At 33.3% G+C, this 19542-nt stretch overlaps 1 protein-coding gene across 1 annotated transcript in view; it reads right to left on the reverse strand.

Moving 5' to 3' along the window:
• Positions 1-11768: 11768 nt before the first annotated feature.
• Positions 11769-19542, reverse strand: part of KCNC2 (potassium voltage-gated channel subfamily C member 2) — a 214378-nt gene continuing 206604 nt past the window's right edge. Inside the window, 1 exon segment of the mRNA XM_074270788.1 lies at positions 11769-14546. Within this exon segment, the coding sequence (XP_074126889.1) occupies positions 14410-14546 (137 nt within the window). The 3' untranslated portion in view covers positions 11769-14409.

Here is a 19542-nt window from a genome sequence, read left to right on the forward strand (position 1 = left end):
TGGACTTCAGATATTATCTGATTCACTGTTCCTTCTCTTTATTTCCCTTGCCTTCCTTTGATCTCTTGCCTTGTTTTTTCTTTGCTCCTTTGACTTCCATTCCCTTCCCTCATTGTCTCTTCCTTTTCTTCCTTTACTGATAAGAAAACCAAAGCCCAAAAAGGATAAGCCACATGGATAGATCAAACAGTTAGAAGCCAATAGAGGCCAGATTTTAAGTAGTCTATGCTTCCAAATCCAGTACTCTCTTCATGGAACCACTTGTTTCCACCTTATGCAAGCACCTCCAGAAGAGAATATTAAGTGATTTTTTTAAAAGTCAGTGAATTTTAGAAATAATTCAGAACTTTAGCAAAGTTGCAGGATACAAAATAAATCCACATAAATCCTCAGCATTTTTATACATTACCAACACAATCCAACAGCAAACAGATACAAAGAGAAATTCCATTCAAAATAACAGTCGATAGTATAAAATATTTGGGAATCTATCTACCAAAGGAAAGTCAGGAATTATATGAGCGAAATTACAAAACACTTGCCACAAAAATAAAGTGAGATTTAAATAATTGGAAAGACATGAAGTGCTCTTGGATAGGCTGAGCAAATATAATTAAGATGATAATACTCCCTAAACTAGCATTTAGTGCTATACCAATCAGACTCCCAAGAAACTATTTTAATAACCTAGAAAAAATAACAACAAAATTCATATGGAAGAACAAAAGGTCCTGAATTTCAAGGGAAGTTGTAGTGAGATGTTGTCTCCAGAAGCTGCCGGATCGCTCTCTGGGAAGAGATCTGCTGTGTCAACTCAAATCTCTCAGACAGATTCTTCTTCCTGTAGAGAACCATTGTCTCCAGGCAGTTGCCTGGACTCTTGTCCAGAGAAGTGACTTCCCTTCCTGCAGAGAGCCCCGTCAAGCCTGATGTAGTGCAGAGACTTCTCTCATCTCTGGAGTGCTGTCCTCTTTTATCCTCCCCGAGAATGGGTGTGGGATAATGCAAGGGCTTCTGGGAAAAAGTACTCCAACCAATGAGCTTGTTCCTCTTAGAATTCCTAAGGTGTAAATTCCCTTTAAAAGTCCAAACCAAAGGTCTGAGCCAGAGAACTGTCAAGTCAACCTGAGTTCTCACCTTGTAATTGTCCAGACAACCTGAATTCTCACCTTGTCACTGTCCAGACAACCTGAGTTCTCACCTAGTAATCCTAACAGGAAGTAATGAAAAAAAAAATCAAATCTAGAACTTTATTATAAAGCAGCAGTCACCAAACCCATCTAGTATTGGCTAAGAAATAGACTAGTTGATCAGTGGAATAGGTTAGGTTCACAGGGCAAGATAGTGAATAAAAATAGCAATCTAGTGTTTGACAAACACAAAGATCCCAACTTTTGGGATAAGAATTCATTATTTGACAAAAACTGCTCAGAAAATTGGAAATTAGTATGGCAGAAACTAGACATGGACCCACATTTAACACCACATACTAAGATAAGATCAATGGGTCCAAGATTTAGGCATAAAGAATGAGATCATAAATAAATTAGAGGAACATAGGATAGTTTACCTCTCAGACTTGTGGAGAAGGAAGGAATTTATGTCCAAAGGAGAACTAGAGATCATTATTGATCACAAAATAGAAAATTTTGATTATATCAAATTAAAAAGCTTTTGCACAAACAAAACTAATGCAAACAAATTAGAAGGTAAGTAACAAATTGGGAAAACATTTTTACAGTTAAAGGTTCTGATAAAGACCTCGTCTCCAAAATATACAGAGAATTGACTTTAATTTATAAGAAATCAAGCCATTCTCCAATTGATAAATGGTCAAAGGATATGAACAGACAATTTTCAGATGATGAAATTGAAACTATTTCCATTCATATGAAAGAGTGTTCCAAATCACTATCAATCAGAGTAATGCAAATTAAGACAGCTCTGAGATACCACTACACACCTGTCAGATTGGCTAAGATGACAGGAACAAATAATGATGAATAGTGGAACAGATGTGGAAAAACTGGAACACTGTTGGTGGAGTTGTGAAAGAATCCAACCATTCTGGGGAGCAATCTGGAATTATGCCTCAAAAGTTATCAAACTGTGCATACCCTTTGATCCAGCAGTGCTACTACTAGGCTTATATCCCAAGGAAATACTAAAGAAGGGAAAGGACCTGTATGTGCCAAAATGTTTGTGGCAGCCCTTTTGGTAGTGGCTAGCAACTGGAAAATGAATGGATGCCCATCAATTGGAGAATGGTTGGGTATAAATTATGGTATATGAATGTTATGGAATATTATTGTTTTGTAAAAAATTACCAACAGGATGAGTACAGAGAGGCTTGGAGAGACTTTCATCAACTGATGCTGAGTGAAACTCCAAGCAGAACTAGGAGATCATTATACACTTCAACAATGATACTCTATGAGGATGTATTCTAATGGAAGTGGATATCATCAACATAGAGAAGATCTAATCCAATTCAAATTGATCAATAATGGACAGAATCAGCAATACCCAGAAAAGGAACACTGGTAAATGAGTGTAAACTGTGACCATTTTTTTTTTTGTTTTTCTCCCCAGGTTATTTTTACCTTCCAAATCCAATTCTTCCTTTGCAACAACAACAACAAAATTTGGTTCTGCACATATATATTGTACCTAGGATATACTATAAGATATTTAATATGTATGGGAATGCCTGCCATCTAGGGTAGGGGGTGGAGGGAAGTAGGGGAAAATTTGGAACAGAGGGGAGTACAAGGGATAATGTTGTAAAAATATTATATGTATAAAATTAGTAAAAATAAGTCAGTGAATTTTCACATTCCAATCATACCCTATAAAATTTCACAAATGGCCTGTAAACATTTATCTTCAATATATATGACATACAATAGAATATTTTTTTTACCTTAAATCATGGAAAATGCAATGCAGCATGCTCTTGATGTCAAAAGAAAAGTACCTTCAGTTTAATTAAAATAACTGTTATTTCTTCAACAGCCTGTTGACTGTCTTCTGTTCTGTACAAATAAAATCCATCTGTGCCTGCAATGCTCTGCCTTTTCCCTTCTGTGTCTTTGCCTTCTTCTAAAACTCTGTTAAATCCTACCTCTCTCCCTGCAATGCTAATGTCTTGCTTCTAATAATAATTCATATATATATATATATATATATATATATATATATATATATATATATATATATATATATATATATATATATATATATATATCCAATATGGATGATTATACAGTGTCTCTCCAACCCCAACTAGAAGTGATATCCTTAAAAAATACACCTATTTTTGCCTTTCTTTATAACCTTAGCACTTAAATAAATGTCTTGCAAAAAAATAAGTGCTTATTTAATAAACATTTCTTAGGAATTAACCTCAAGAAGTTATCTATATCCATGCTCAAATTTTGTTTGATAGAAACCAGCTGAAAAATTTGCATAGGGGCAGCTAGTTGGTGTAGTAGATAGAGCACCAGCCCTGAAGTCAGTGAGACCTGAGTTCAAAACTGGCTTCAAGACATTTAATACTTCCTGGCTGTGTGACCCTGAGAAAGTCACTTAGCCCCAATTACCTAAACAAAACAAACAAAAAATGCATAGAAAATTTTAAACATTTACCCTTGCAAAATCTTGTGTTTCAATTTTTTTCTCCTTCCCTTTTCCCCACCTTGTCCCCTAGATAGAAAGTAATATGTTAAACATGTGCAATTCTTCTATACATATTTTCACAATTATTATGTTGCATAAGAAAAATTAGAACAAAAAGGAAAAATTGAGAAAGAAAACAAAACGCAAACTACAACAAAAAACTGAAAATACTGTTATGATCCACACTCAGTCCCCACAGTCCTCTCTTTGAATGCAGATGGCTCTCTTCATCACAAGTCCATTGGAACTGGCCTGAATACCTCACTGTTGAAAAGAACCACATCTGTCAGAATTAGTCATCTTACTGTTGCTATGTACAACATTCTTTTAGTTTACTCATTTCACTCAACATCAGTTCATATAAGTCTCTCCAAGCCTCTCTGAAATCATCCTATTGATTGTTTCTTATAGAATAATATGGAATTTAAATCTTCTGAAGGAATTTGTCCTCTTGACAAATTAAAACTTGTTCACATTAAAATGTGAAACACTATCACTGAGACTTTAAAATATGTCCTTGTGATGAGAAAGGGCAAATAGACCTGAAAAACTGATTTTTATAATAAAAATGACCAGCATTGTTTTTTTTACATAATGTCAGACAATAGCTGATTCAGAACATGTCTAAAGTTTAATGACCATAGACAAGAAGCATTTCTTTTAGAAACTAAACATTTCCATGTGCCTGACTTAAAGACTTTGTTCTCCTATGCCATATACAAGTTAATTGCCATCCTCACTTTTCTTCTCTCTCCCTCTTTTATATAGGAAAAGCTGCCAACTTCTCTTATTTAATGGATTATGGGCACTTCACCAGGACATAATCAATTCAAATTTAGTGTTAAAAAGAGAATCAATTTTGTTATGATTCTTTACCTTGGTGTACTGCCTTTCTATTCATATATTTCATGTCTGAACCTGGTCATATTCAGGACTTTCTCCATTAAAAGAATGCCTTTTTAAATTTATATATGTTGCTACCATTTCCTAACTTTAGAGTGTAATGTTCTGTACCATTCTTCCAGAATGATTATGGGTTATTTTGAATATTGACTGGCTAAAATTTAGTGTGATAGGATGTTTTTAGAATAACAGAGTAGGCATCATTTGCTGATTATTAAAACTGCTTTCCTGGTTTTCAGAGGGGACCCAGGTATATCAATAGTAAAACTATTCATGGATAATAAAAAAATACATAGAAGGAGAATTCAGAGAGTTCAGTACATAGGGTTAAGTTCAGTAAAGGAGGATCTACATTTTCATTGTTAGAGGGTATGCAAAATAAGAGAAGAAATGTGTGCTCAATTGGTCTTTTCTTTTTATCTTAACATCATGTGCACTTAGGATCTTATGTAATAACAGTTATAAAGAATTTTCTAAGTCTAATCAGATAGGTGTCTGGGAATTATGGACTTCCTTCCCTTTCTCTGTAACTCCATTCCTTGCTTCCTTATATTTCTTATTTACTTTCTTTTGTACTTCCCCCCTCTCTTTCTTGCCTCTCTTTTTCTCATTCTTCTATGCCTCCCTTCCTGATTTTATTTTATTTCCTTTTTACTTTCTTTTTCTTCCCTCCTTACTCCCTCCTTCCTTCCTTCCTTTTTTCCTTCCCTCCCTCCTTCCTTCCTTCCTTCCTTCCTTTTGAAGCTCAGTGGCCTCTCACAGACACATTTGCAAAACTGATCAGCACAGATGCTTTAACCTGCTTTTTGTTTCCCTGACCTCAGTCATTTAGCCCTCCTTAGATAATCTCTCATTCCTAGGGTTTCACTTTATTGATGTTTGAATTAATAGAGACACCTAATCAGCTTTAGTTCTATTGCTGATCAGAACTTTCATGTTCAAATGATCAATTTGCCACGTTCTCCCCTCATCACTATTACCACCATCAATAACAAAGCAGGGATCATTAGAAAGCACAAGTAGAAGATCATGCATTTTCAATCAAGAACAAACAAAGAAACTTTAAAAATATATATATTTAATCCTAGCCTTGGGATTCAACTACGTTGATTTTTGGAGCCCAACTATTTCTTTTGCCCTCTGGCTAGAATCATCAGATTATTAAATTAATCCTGTGTGCTCAAGCTGCAGCCAACTTTTATATAACTAAACTATATAACTATATAACTAAAGTTATTTTCAAAGTTTTCATCAGGTAATCTGAACTGTTCTAAAGGAAAGAAGACTTCTCATTAGAATTTCTGTTACTTTTTTAAACAAAGAAAAAAGATCATAAGATAAAATGTAGGAAAAGCATTCTAAAACCTTAAACTGCTTTATTAATATCAGTTATTATTATCTTTATCATTATTGTTATTGTTGCTTTCTGAGCAACCATAGCAAGGGAATGAATCCAGGAGCTGAGTAAAAGAAAGGGTTATGGAATACATATGGGAGTCCTTTCCATAATGACACTTTCTTAATCCTTTATTGCACTTTTCATTCTATTGAAAAAAGAAAAACTAATCTCTCATCTATACTGTGAAATTGGACTCAATCCAAAAACTGGCCACTGAACAAAACATTTTATTAATTTGACTTTTGAAAGAAATATATTTTTAAAACTTAAGTAATATTAAATTAGAGTTCCATATGAACATGAATTTATATCTTCATTGTAGGCAATTTTTGTCCTATTCTCTGATTTCTTTGGTGTATGAAATTCAGTTCAAGAAATCTCCCTCAGCCAATGCAGACAAGCAATTGTTTATCAATGTTTAGTTACTCTCTGGATTAATTTGGACGATATCTGGACCACTGATGGTTTGTGAGTTTATTTCTGACCATATCACCTCCTATTTAGTTATCTTCATTATCAAATAAAATATCATCTATTTGGCATTTAATGCTCTTCACATCATGATCTTTTCCTTTCTTTCCAATATTCTTACGCTTTATTCTCCTTTACCCCTCTAAGACCGCTACAATTTAACCATCTTGCTCTACTTTTACATTCCTCACCCAATCTCTTGCTTTAATGCATTTTCATTGACTGCCCCATCACCACCACCACAATGCAATCTCTGATTCCTTGGCTGTCCAAATTCCACTTTCTTACAGGCATCCTTTTCCAGTCTCTCTCCCTTCCCTAATCCTTTTCCTCTGATATTATCTTCCATTTATACTTTATAAACATGTATATATGCACATAAAATACATTATGTATATCAACATTTACATATTGACTGTTTCCATTAAAATATTGTCTAATTGAAAGTAAAGTCCATTTTGTTGGTTTGTTTGGTTTTGGTAATTTTGTCTTTCTTTGTACATCCAGTATTTAATATGAAACCTAGGTTCAGTATTTTAAAAATATTCACTGAATAAAGGATTTGGCCAGGATAATGAAGACCTTACATGTATGAGAGAAGATTTGAAAACAAGCCTCCTTAACTTTGAGGTCAGTTGTTCCCTGTTGCATGGAAAGAGATTTCAAGTACAACAGCTTTTTTCCCTAGCCTTAATATACTTGTAGAGGAAATATTTGCTGTTTTGTGAGACTTCAGGCTAATTATACTCAGGACTCATTCAGAATGGAAATAAAGTATTAGCCAAAAATCAAGGAGATAATACTGATATGATGCTACATTGGCTACATGAAAATAAATTTGCATTATTATGTATAATCCATGAAGTTGTTACATGAATGTCTTAAAACTGTTTTGTAGTATTGTGCTCAAAACAATTTTGAAAGACAGAGGTAATCTTGAAATCTTGTTCAGAAGAGAAAAGAATAGAAAACCTAATAGATTTAACAAAAGTAGCTGGGTGAAATTGACTTGTACTGCATTTGGAAGAGCATTTCAGTCACAGAATCACCATTCATTCAGTTGTTTATTAAATAAACATTTTTAAAATATTTGTTATCTTCAATTTTTTCAGAAACATGGAGAAAAAGGAGAAAAAGAAACAGAACCCATGCATATGAAGCTTATGAGGAAGTGAGGAAGAGTCAAACTTCTATCACAAATTCAATTCCTCTGACTGGTTAAAATGCAGTCAGTTGAACTATGCCTGGATGGCCACTCTTCTTGGTTGTGACTTACTTATGAAATGAGGTGGGGAGCAGTAATGTACTATTCATTCAGCATCTTCCCAGCATCTGTTTTGTGTAAGCAGTTATATACATCATATATAAGCTGTCTGGTTAATTGGAAGTCCTTACCACTTTCTTCCAACTTGAAAGAAAGCCTTGTCTTAAAAAAAAGATGCAGAAAAGTTTCATAGGATTTAGAGACAAGGAAAAGGTGAAACAGCAATTAGCAGCTTTAAATTAAAATATATAAGTGATATTTTTTATTATCCAGAGGAAATAATGGGAGAATTTTTTTTTCCTTTCACAGGATTGTAGGATGTAAATGTGAAAAGAACCTCAGAAACCATCTAAGCACTTTACAACAGAAGAAGTCCAAGAAAGTGAAATGGCTTGTCCAAGATCTCACCCTGATAAGATGACTCTTATCAAAAGAAAGGAATTAAAACTGAAACTTTTTGACTCTAGGAACACTGCTTTTGATATTTCATCTCAAAAAATTTCCTTGGAATGTGTCTATTGGTTTAGTTTAGTGTCATGTAAAGACATCCTCATTCTTTTTTTTTTTTTTTCATCATCATCATATGAAATTTATGGAGCAACTAAGGTTTCCTAAATAATTTATATGTTATCTCATTTGATCCTCACAACAACTCCATGAGATATGTACATAGGGCATAATTTGTAACTGTTTAACAGATGCTGAAATAAAGATAATGTCATATAGGTAATAAGTGTCAGAATGTATTTGAACAGAGGTCCTCTAATTGTAGAGGCATGTCTTACAATATTTCTATTGAGGGTAGGATTATTGGACTTGAATATATTTCACACATAAAAAGCAAAAGTAATTAGGTTGATAGGATGTTGCTGTTTTGCCATCCTTATACCTAGTCTTGAAAATTAAGCTATCTGACAGTCATTCCCCTTGAATTTAAGATGCTTTGTCTTTGTATAGTTCTGATTATGCTCTGAACGTTGCACTTATCAGATTCAATAACCTGAGAAAATGAAAGGTTAATGTGTCTTTTCTGGTATAACAAAAATATATTCTGTGCACAGAATATTTATTTTCAATAAGTGGTGTAGCACATCATTCCTGAGAATTCTTGGATATCGTTAGTTTTTTTTTTCCTCCGTCTTCCTAAAGGTTCCTTCAAGGTATAAAGGAATGTCAGGCTTCTAGTTGTGACACCAAATAGGGAAACATCTATGCTATATTACTAGAATTCTCTATGGAGGCTGTGTGTGTGTGTGTGTGTGTGTGTGTGTGTGTGTGTGTGTGTGTGTGATGGTGTTGTTTATAATAAAACTGTAGATTCAACAATCAGTAACCTCTCAAAATAGAATTTTCATAATCCTTGTGTAAAAATTTAATTTTACTTTAGAGGTAACAATGAAAGAGGATATACATTGAAAGGAATTGATTTAGAGGAATATAGGAAAAAATAAGGACTTAGATTGATACCACTAAAGGAAACTGAGATTGCTCTATGGAAAATATATGTACATAATTACAACTCCAATATCATTAAGGAGTTTAAATAATGAGGCATAAGAGTTTGAGTATTGCAAAATAAAGGAGACAGGGCTCTCTTTTGTTTTTGTTTTTCTATTTGAAAATTAGATCAATTCAGATCAATGTATTTTAATTTTCTTGGACTATTAGTTAATATCTATTATCTAGACTCAGTTAGCTGTAATAATTTTCAAGGATGGGAGAAATTCTCTTGAGTCATGTACTCTTTGCATATATCCATATAATTCAAGATTGTAGGATCACTGTAAAATAAGGAAGAAATATATGGGGAATGGCTTTTAAACAGAAAGTAATTACCATCAAATTTTTAAAGCAAAAATTAGAATGAAAAAGTATCAAGGAGGGGGCAACTAGGTGGCGCAGTGGATAGAGCACTAGCCCTGAATTCAGGAGGACCAGAGTTCAAATCTGGTCTCAGACACTTAACACTTCCTAGCTGTGTGGCCTTGGGCAAGTCACTTAACCCAGCCTCAGGGGGGGAAAAATTATCAGGGAATTAAGCAGCATTCATTTTTATTATGAAATTAAATAATGCAGTAGTCAGAACTGATTCTAGAATTTATATTTAAAAATTTGGTCTTATAATTATATTTGGATAAATTCCTTTTTCTGAGTCTTTTAATAGTTCCTTAACACTTTTAGTAATAACTGATACAAGCATTTTATATACATTATCTCATATTATTCTCACAGTAATTCTGCAGTCACTGGATTAGTATCTCCATTTTAAACATATGGAAATTAAATACAGAAAGGTTAAGCACATTTTAGGACCACACAGGATGATTTCTGATCATTGACTTCAAAGTTAAGTATTTCTGGCTCCTGATACCAATTCTTTATCTGATAAATTTAATACAGAAACTCCTCTAACAAATTATGGGGTATTATTTCCTTAACAATTGTCATATTTTCTTTTTATTTTCCCTTTCAAGCAAATAGAAGTTAGTGGCTTGCCTAAGGTCACACAGCTAGAAAGTGTCTGAAGTTGTATTTGAACTCAAGTCTGACTTCTGGTTCAGCAATCAATCCACTATACTACATTGTTGTATCTAATTGTCACGTTTCCTTACCTAATAGGATAATTTTATGGGCAATGCCATATAATTGTCTGAATGTTAACTGTGTGGTATGTCTCAATTAAATCTCATCAGGAGGTCAGTTGTACAAGCTAATGAGTGAAGTCACTAGGAGAAAGGATACATGTTACCTTCAAGCAGAAGAAAAATTATAGAAGTAAAAAGAATCCAAACTGGAGAAACATCATGGAGAAGAACCTCTTAAAGAGACTCAGAAAGAGATATTTATCTAAATATATTTATATTATATATTATATAAATTTTTAGAAATATAAACAGGATATACTTTTAAAAATAATTTGAATAAGTAGGACCATACTTTTTTAAAGGAAGAAATGAATATATGGAGGAGAGAGGAGTATTTTAAAATGGAAAATAATTACCATCAAATTTTGATATAAAGATCAGTTTAAAATTCACAGACTTCATTCCTGCTTCTGACATCTATAGATGTATAGCCATAGGCAGGCAAGGCATCTTGCCTATTTGCTTCAGTTCATTCATCTGTCAAATTGGAATAGCAAGAATACTTTTAATATTTGAGGCTCAAATAAAGTATTAAAAGCAGTTTTCAGACTTTGTTAAAATAACATGTAAGCACCAGAGGTTATTTCAACCAGATATGATTTTTGGTAGAAAGTATTGTCTGGCAAAAAAAAAAATAAAAAATTACACAAATTCTGAAATGAAGGTTAATGAAGAAGCAATGTTTTGTTGCTTTCATTCTACCTTTTGAAAATCCACCTTTATATCTGATATGTGTATGTATATACAAACATACAAACATACACATATACATATATAAATATGTAATTTTATATATGACTGCTTCTATGAATTAGTTAGAAATAGAGAGATCCTGAAACTTCAAAAGGAAAAGAGCAAAGATAAAAACAAAGAAATGGGAAAAAGGTAAAGGAAAGAAAAAAAAATGAGCCATTTAATAGTTAGTATCCAAATTCATCCCAAACTCATTTACCCTTTATTCTTCATTTCAGTTAGTTACATTATCGTTGGTTTTCACCATGATTGTGCATACACTTTAAAATGTTCACAAAAGATTTACAATAGAGAGTTTCATAATAGGGATAGATTCAAATTTCCAGGATCCCAGAGATGTTCATTCAACAAACTGAAGTAGTCTTAACATTTTCAACTATGAAACTTCAGAGACATATAATAGACTGGCTTCAATTACCACACAACTCACAAAGAATAATTGATCAAAGAATATCTCTCTTATCCAAAATATACATTTTAAGATATAATTTGATTACATATTTCACTATAACTGATGTTGCTCCATTATTATTGTAAGAAAAATATTCTTACTTACAAGAATTTTATTTTTTCAAAATATTTATATTCTTGAGGTAACAATGAAAAAAACTTACACTATGAACAAAGTTAGTGATATTTGTTTTCTCAAAAAAATGAAAAAGAAAATCAGAATGTTTTCATAGACATTAGAAATTATAAAATAATTAACAAATATAACGACATCAATGACTATTAATAAATAGGAAAAATGCTTGAGAATTAATTTTTTTACCCATAAATGTAGTAAGTGTGTGGAAAATTAAGACAAACACATGAAATTAACATCACTGCATGTGTCTTTGATTCACAGCACACCTACTGTGTTTCAGGAGGAAACACAGCATAAGAGGCCAGCAATTACTGCAAATTCAGCTATTTTTGATGTGAGATGACTAAAGTTGATACCCCATGCACAATGTGTATTTCTTTTTAAAAATTTATTTACAATGGGTTCATCAACATTGGCTTGTCCACTGGCAACTCCTCACACTGGAAGTACCAAGTTCATTCCACGATCTTTTAGTCATCTTTAAATCCAAGTAAAGATCCAAGGTCCTCTTCAAGGCATAGCATGCTTAGCAGGACCCATTTAGCAGCAGCAGGAGTCATTTTCCAATACAGTCCTTGGTATGGCTAAATTCCATTGTCTCTTATCAGCAATCAAAAATCCATAAAAAAAGTCTGGGCAACAATGTAATCAATAACACAGCACCAGACAGTAAATTCCTTTGCCAGAAAACTGTTGATATTTAATATCTGTTTATAAGTGATATGAGCAAGATTCTTCAATGCACATCTCTAAATATCAGAAATATATGTTTAGATAAATACACTTGTACAAGGATTCTGACATGCAGTTCATGCTCTAGGGCTCATACATATCAATTTAATAAATTTCACATGGTCAACAAGAAAAAATGGTCATTGTGTTCTTAACAAAATAAAAAAAAATAAACATGTGAGAAGCAAGTATTATTCAACAATGCCAGGAATATTGTCTGCCTCAGAAGGAATTATTCCTGTTTTTTATATCACATTTTCTTTCCTCTCATTATCCCTAAACACCAGATCCATTTCATTCATGGTAACTAGTGAATAGATTCTTTTCCTTAAAAACTAACTATGATTCTTCAGAGTCTTAGTTGAAGTGTAAGTGATGAATTCTGCTTGCTAGAAATGCCAGTTGGTAACTGAGTACAAATAGTTTTAAAAAAAACTCACCATTTAAATCCTGCTTATCAAAACCATTCATAGGCATGTTGGTATAAAGGACATTATTAATTTGCATGTGAAGAAGGATGGCTGGACTGAATAGGGAGAAAGGAAAAAACCTGGAATCAGATGGAAGCCTTTTTCCCCCTAAAGCATCTCTGTGCTTTTTGGAGAAAGAAGAAGTTTACAATTTAGACAAATAGATAAGACAGACAGAAACAACATAAAGGACAAAGCACCTGCAAAAAGTACTGCCTGAAATTCTTTTGGACCTAGATTTAAGGCTAGTCAAAGAGATTTATTTTTTAAAAAAATTGTCCTTCTACATTTGTACCCATTCTCATTTATCCCCTAAAAAAGGAAGCACAAGTCTTTTGGATTGTGACTTGATCCTAGGCCTCTTTTGAAAATGTTGAAGGGAACAGAGGAAAAATGATTATGGTATTAAGTATTCTTTAGTGGAAGAGAGAGAAGGAGAGAGAGAGAAGGAGGAGAAGAAGAAGGAGGAGGAAAAGAAGGAGGAGAAGAAGGAGGAAGAAGAGAAGGAAGAAGAGGAGGAGGAAGAGGAGAAAGAGGAGGAGGAAGAAGAAGGGAAGGGAAGGGGAGGAAAGGAAAGGGAAGGGGAGGGAAGGAGAGAGAGTGCAAGCTTGGCTGGCATTTACTTTTCTCTCATGTTTTGTGCCTTCCTCAAGTCATTATGTTAGAGATTTGGCCTCTGCTTGCGTGTAACCAGTAATGACACCCTCTTTGCAGTTATCTGTGTGCAAATAACCAGATATTCAGAACTCTATTAAGCATTTTAGAAGACAAAAAGCAATTAAAAATTAACCATTTAAAATATATTTTTCTTTTAAAGTATTAGAAAAAACAGAGAAACTCTCCCTCCTCATTTATCCTTCATATTCCTTCTCCTCTCACCCCACAATTATACATGCAAACCATTGCCCACTGCTTTTTGCATCAGTAGGATGGTTCAATATGGAAAAAAAAAACAAACAAAAAACAAAAACAAAAAGCATTCAGAGCAATCCAGGATTTTCATATAGTGTAACACTGTTTTCAAGTGATGGAGACAGGATGGTCCATACAAATGATTTGACCAAAGTCATATTGATAATTTGTGCAATCAAGACAATGTTCCAGACATCTTCAGAATGAATTCGAGCATCACGAGAAATGAAGGTAGATCCAAAGGAGTAGTAGTCATTTGGAAGCATATTGGTTTAAATAGATCTCCCTGAAAATATGCTTATTTTATTGAATAAACTGGCCAATTGATGACACTATCTGTTTCTTTATTGCCAGGAAACACTTGTCAGAAAATTAGTGCAGAAGAGAAAGAGAAGCACTACTTTATATAATCTGTAGAGTCAAGCTGGGACTCATTAGTTACCCAAGTGGCATTTTTGACTTCTGAAAATAGTAGTATCATGCAGGATTTTTATTGCATTAGTGGAGCCTACAATAATGCTACATTTAATTTTTCCATTATGTGGTAAACACTACTTGAATTGATGCAATTTAGCCTCCTGATGCAGTTTGGTTTACAAGATGGATGGAATGGGAGATCCAGAACATTTCAGAGGACAAGGTGAGTTGTAGGGTGATGTTGCTGGAGAGAGTCGCAGAACATTGCCTGCCAAGCCCGCTATGTTGTTTAAACTTCTGGATTTTTCACATCCTTTTATGAAAGAATGAACAGACATCAGTTGAATCCAACCAGACAATATAGATAGACAAATAGTATAGAAAATGGACATCAAAGGTGCTAATTTGAGCTCCAAGAAGATTTGTTTATAAAGAATTCCATATTAAGACAATTTTGTAGCTCTAAAAGAAATGAAGTTCCCTCTGGCTGTCATTCAAATGCCATCCCAATTGCATTGATAATATGGTCCTAAAGCAATCTTTCCAGAGACCATCTCTACTATTGATTAAACTTTGGTGCATGGGGCATTCAAAGTTCTCATAAGACTATGCAAAAATAATTTTTAAAAAGCTATACACTGGATCAAAATGTTGGCTAGTTTGAGGACATTTTCTAGGGGAAAAATGCAGAAAAGCAGTAAGTTATTTTTAGACTCATTTATACTTCCATCATTCATTTAATATAGTTTTTTGTATATGCACTAACATCCATGGCAAGATTATAGAGAAAATGTAAAAAGGAAATTGAGAACACTCAACACATGTATTTAATAGTCAAATATCAGAGCTTAGAAAGGATGATATACTCTGAATCATAAATAATGACATTTAATGTCATTTTTCAGGGAATATTAAAAGAATGTTGCATATACCTCCACCCTCAAAATAAAAAAAGAATATGTTAGGCCAGATGGCTTTGCATTTAATGGAATAAAGCCTGCATTTAGTAGTGTACTATTAATAGATTAGCTCCAAAGTTTATATAGAATATAATTGAGATTTAGTTTCTATTTTGGTTAATGTCAACTCTCCCTGCTTCAGAAAATTATTTTCATTTTCTGTTCAAGTAAAGGAAGTTTGGGAATAAAGCGCTCATTTTCTTTGACCCTAGAGTATATCTCACTAAACAACTGACATAGTCTTTTGTCTCTCAAAAGTGACTTGTCAATATTCATCCACTTCAGGAAGAATAAAAGGCATTGTGGAGAGTGGGAAGAAAAAAGATTATATATGCAGGACAGAATTTTGTTTAAGGCTCCTTAATGTCAAAAACAATTCTCCACTCCCCACTCTGTCTTTGTATGTCTCTCTGTCTCTGTCTATCTATCTCTTTTTTTCTCTTACTCTGTCTCTGTATGTGTCTCTTTTTATCTCTTTATCTTCAACTAACCACATAGCTCATTTGCCAATGGAAGTGTATATTCTAGTTGCCTCTATTAAAAAATAATGCTGATGGAAGTTGAAATTCTTTAGTGGATACTTAAAGATACAGACTTTAGGAAATTTATCATTTGTAGAATACTACAAAATTCTCCATCAATCCACTAAGCAGATAGCAGATATGTTGTGATTCCTTCTGGGATCTTTCGAATCCTGAAAGGTGTCTTATTTGATATTTTCTACTAAGCTTAAGTCAAACCATTTAAACTATTCCACACTCAAAGCAAAATACATCACTATGGATAGAGCCATCCATAATAATTGTTAATAATAAAATAATAATGAATAACAACTTTTGCAGCTGCTCGGCCTACCCTTCATATTAGCTGTATAATGATGACAAATAACTTTTCAATGTCCCCCAATCAATTTTAAATTACAGATGAATTGTCAATCTGTATCAGTGAAATGAGTTTCTACACTAGGCTATATAGATAAATAGAAAATGATAGATAGATAGAGATAAGTATGTGTATATATTACTGTTTGCTTTTCATTCTTGAAGAGACCATGACATTAAGAAAGTGAATTGGATTTTAAGTGAGTTTTAAGTTCGTGCTGTGCAAAAATCACCTGCCTCACTTTCCCCTCCAGAGCCATCTGAGTCTAATGGCAAGATACATAGATCAGGATGGCTGGAGATGGCACTTTACAATGGAAGACCTTGGCCTTTTTAAACTAAGGTTTACAACAGGTTTCAGTTAACTTGAGGCCACACTCAATCAGTGATTAAGGCTAAATAGCAATTGAGGCAGAGAATTTTCACCCAGTCAAAACCAAATTAAATTAAATCTAAATAAATAAATCTAGGAAGGGAAGACTTGATTTTATACATACAAACATACACACACTATATATTTATATAGGTGTGTAAGTATATATTTATGTACATACACATTCAAGTGTGTGTATATATATATATATATTTATATTTACACAAGTGTGTGTGTATATATATATATATATATATATATATATTTGTATTTACACACACAAACACATACACTGATGAAATCACAAGTTCAATACTGTGCCACCAAAATTCAAATTAAATTTTGTAATGTTTTAGCATTTTCAAATCCATCAACTTGTGTTAAGGAACATAAGTAATTCTGCTGAAAAGGCTGGATGCCAGCTGCTCTAAGTTAAACACTGAAGGAGACTACATTTCATTTCTTATAGATGACTTGAAGAATCACAGAAAGATAGCAATGAGTTCATTTTTTATCTTTTAAAATTCTATTTGATTGACTGAAAGGCATTCTCCTCTTTCTAACACTTAAGAGCTACCCATAAGTTGGATAACCTAACTTGCAAGAGAGGGGGCTCCCTTTCATTGGAGGCCTTCAGATATTGTATGAGTCCTCACAATAGGGGTTATTAAGCACTTTGTGTGTCATGGAAACTTCTGATAGATACATGAAACCTAGGGAGCTCGTTTCAGGAAAAAAAAAATTGATTAAAATGAAATTTGTAGTATTAAAAAGGAACCCAACTATGAAATATTTAAAAAAAAATTGACAGACCCTATGGATTCAGCCAAAAGTTCCTTCCAACTTTGAAAGTCTTTGGTTTTGTGATTTTAAAAAAAATCCTTTAAGAATGCCACATTAAAGTAGTTAAGATTTGCCAGAAAATGTATATTAACACAATACATATTATTCTTGATTCCCATATTTGTGTAGTATATGTTCATTTTACTTTATCCTAACCTTCTTTTTCTTAGAAACTACTCCTTGTTCTCTATTCAGGAACATGGAGTTTATGTTCTGAAGGATTCCTCATAATTCTTCTTATAATTTCAGAATTATACTAAAAAACTATAATAGCCTTCTTGTCTCCCAAGATGAATTTACAGTATTAAACAGGCACACATGCAAGAAAGTTGTGCAAATCATAACCTATTCTATTTACAATATTGTTATCTCATGCAGTGTTACATAAAATTCCATATTCCATCCTCATAATGTAAAAACTACCCTAGAAATTAAATAATTTTACTAAGGAGAACTTGTCTATAATAGAATAAATATTATTTTCAGTCACAATTATTCCTTTCTAATATGATGGTTAACAACATAATTATCAGCTTATTAAATAATTTCATTTGAATTAATTTCATTATTATTCACTCAAGGTTTTCAATCACAACTGGAAGCAATTATTTAATTGAGAAATTTATGTTTTACACAGTGTATCTGAATTATTTCAACTCATTTAAATAGGTTTTATTTTGTATAAGAAACTTTAATGAGCAATTATGCATAAAACAAAATTTAATCTAATACCGAGAGGGAATTGTGTTTCTGAGCATACATAATATGAATCTATAAGATTCAGAAATTTCACCTTACTTCTAAATTTTGGCTTGGATATTTAGGATTCTTAATGGAATTTGTTTAATCAAACAAAATTTTAGAAAACTTGTACAATATTTTTTTCTCCTTGCTTCCCTCCTACTACCCACATGGGATGTCATGCCCTTACCTACCGATGTCTTAAAAGCATTTTTTTCTCTTTTGCACTTCTGAAGCCTCCCAATGTATTTTTGGGATTTACAGATTTCTTTCTTAAGGACTAAGCCTTAAATGAAAACTAGTCTGATTTTAATTGGTTACCAATAGGATCAAAACCAAGCCCCATTTGGTCATTGTTTGGGTCCTGATAGGTTCAGATTGAATGTAAATAGTAGAGGCAGCTAGGTGGTGCAGTGGATAGAGCACCAGCCTTGAATTCAGGAGAACCCAAGTCCAAATCTGGTCTTAGACACTTAACACTTCCTAGCTGTGTAACCCTGGGCAAGTCACTTAACCACAGCCTCAGGAAAAAAAAAATATAAATAGTAATCATTTCTGATGTCATTTCTGTTTTGGCTAAGAGTCTGAGACTCTGAGAGTCTTACCCTTCCATTCATTTATTTAGGGTTAGTTTTTTGTTTTTTGTTTTGTTTTGTTTTTGGGAGGGGGGAGGGGCTAAGTCAAATAGAAGATTCTTTGCCTCACTGAATAGGTGAGGCTTCAGTCACACTGAAACTAGTTGAAGACCTTAGCTTAAAAGGCCAAAGTCTCCCATTACATCTAAGGCCATCTCCAATCGTCTTGCTCTATATCTTGCCACTGTACCCAGATGGCTCTGAAGGGGAAAGTGAGGCAGGTGACCTTGCCCAGGCCTCCCAATCCAATTCACTTGCATGTCATGGCATCACCTTCCTAATGTTATGATCATATTCAATAACAAAGGACATACAACAATATTTCTTCCCTAAAATCTCTGTGTAAATTTCCCTCTTTCTTTCCCTTCCTCCCTCCCTCCCCACCTCTTTCTTTTATAAGAAAGACCTCATTATTTAAGACAGAATCAGGTGACTGCATTTGTTTGCAAGTTCCCATTTTTCTATTTTTGGGTTTCTTAAAATGGGGTATACTTATATAGCCACTTGAAATGACATGAAAGAGAATGCTTCAAAAAAGTAATGATGAGATTTTTCATTCAAATAGAGAATGAGAGTGAGAAGTAGGTTTCTGCTTGCTAAAGATAAAACAGTAGAAACCAATTTCAAATGTAAGAGAAAAACAGAGAAGGGAATGATTATTCAAAATTGTTACCAATAAAAATACATAAAGAGAAATAAGAGGAATAGAAAGGAAAAAAGGAAGAAAGCAGAAGTAGGGAGGAATTGGAGGGTAAGGGAGAAGTGAATGGCAGGAGAAAAAAGGAGAAAGCAAGGGAGGAGAAGAGGGGGAAGAGAAGGAAGGAGAAGGGGGAAGAGGAGGGGAGGAAGGGAGAGGGGAAGAAGGGAGAGGAAAGAA

This window comes from Sminthopsis crassicaudata, chromosome 5 (genome assembly GCF_048593235.1).
Source record: "Sminthopsis crassicaudata isolate SCR6 chromosome 5, ASM4859323v1, whole genome shotgun sequence".
NCBI classification, from domain to species: domain Eukaryota; kingdom Metazoa; phylum Chordata; class Mammalia; order Dasyuromorphia; family Dasyuridae; genus Sminthopsis; species Sminthopsis crassicaudata.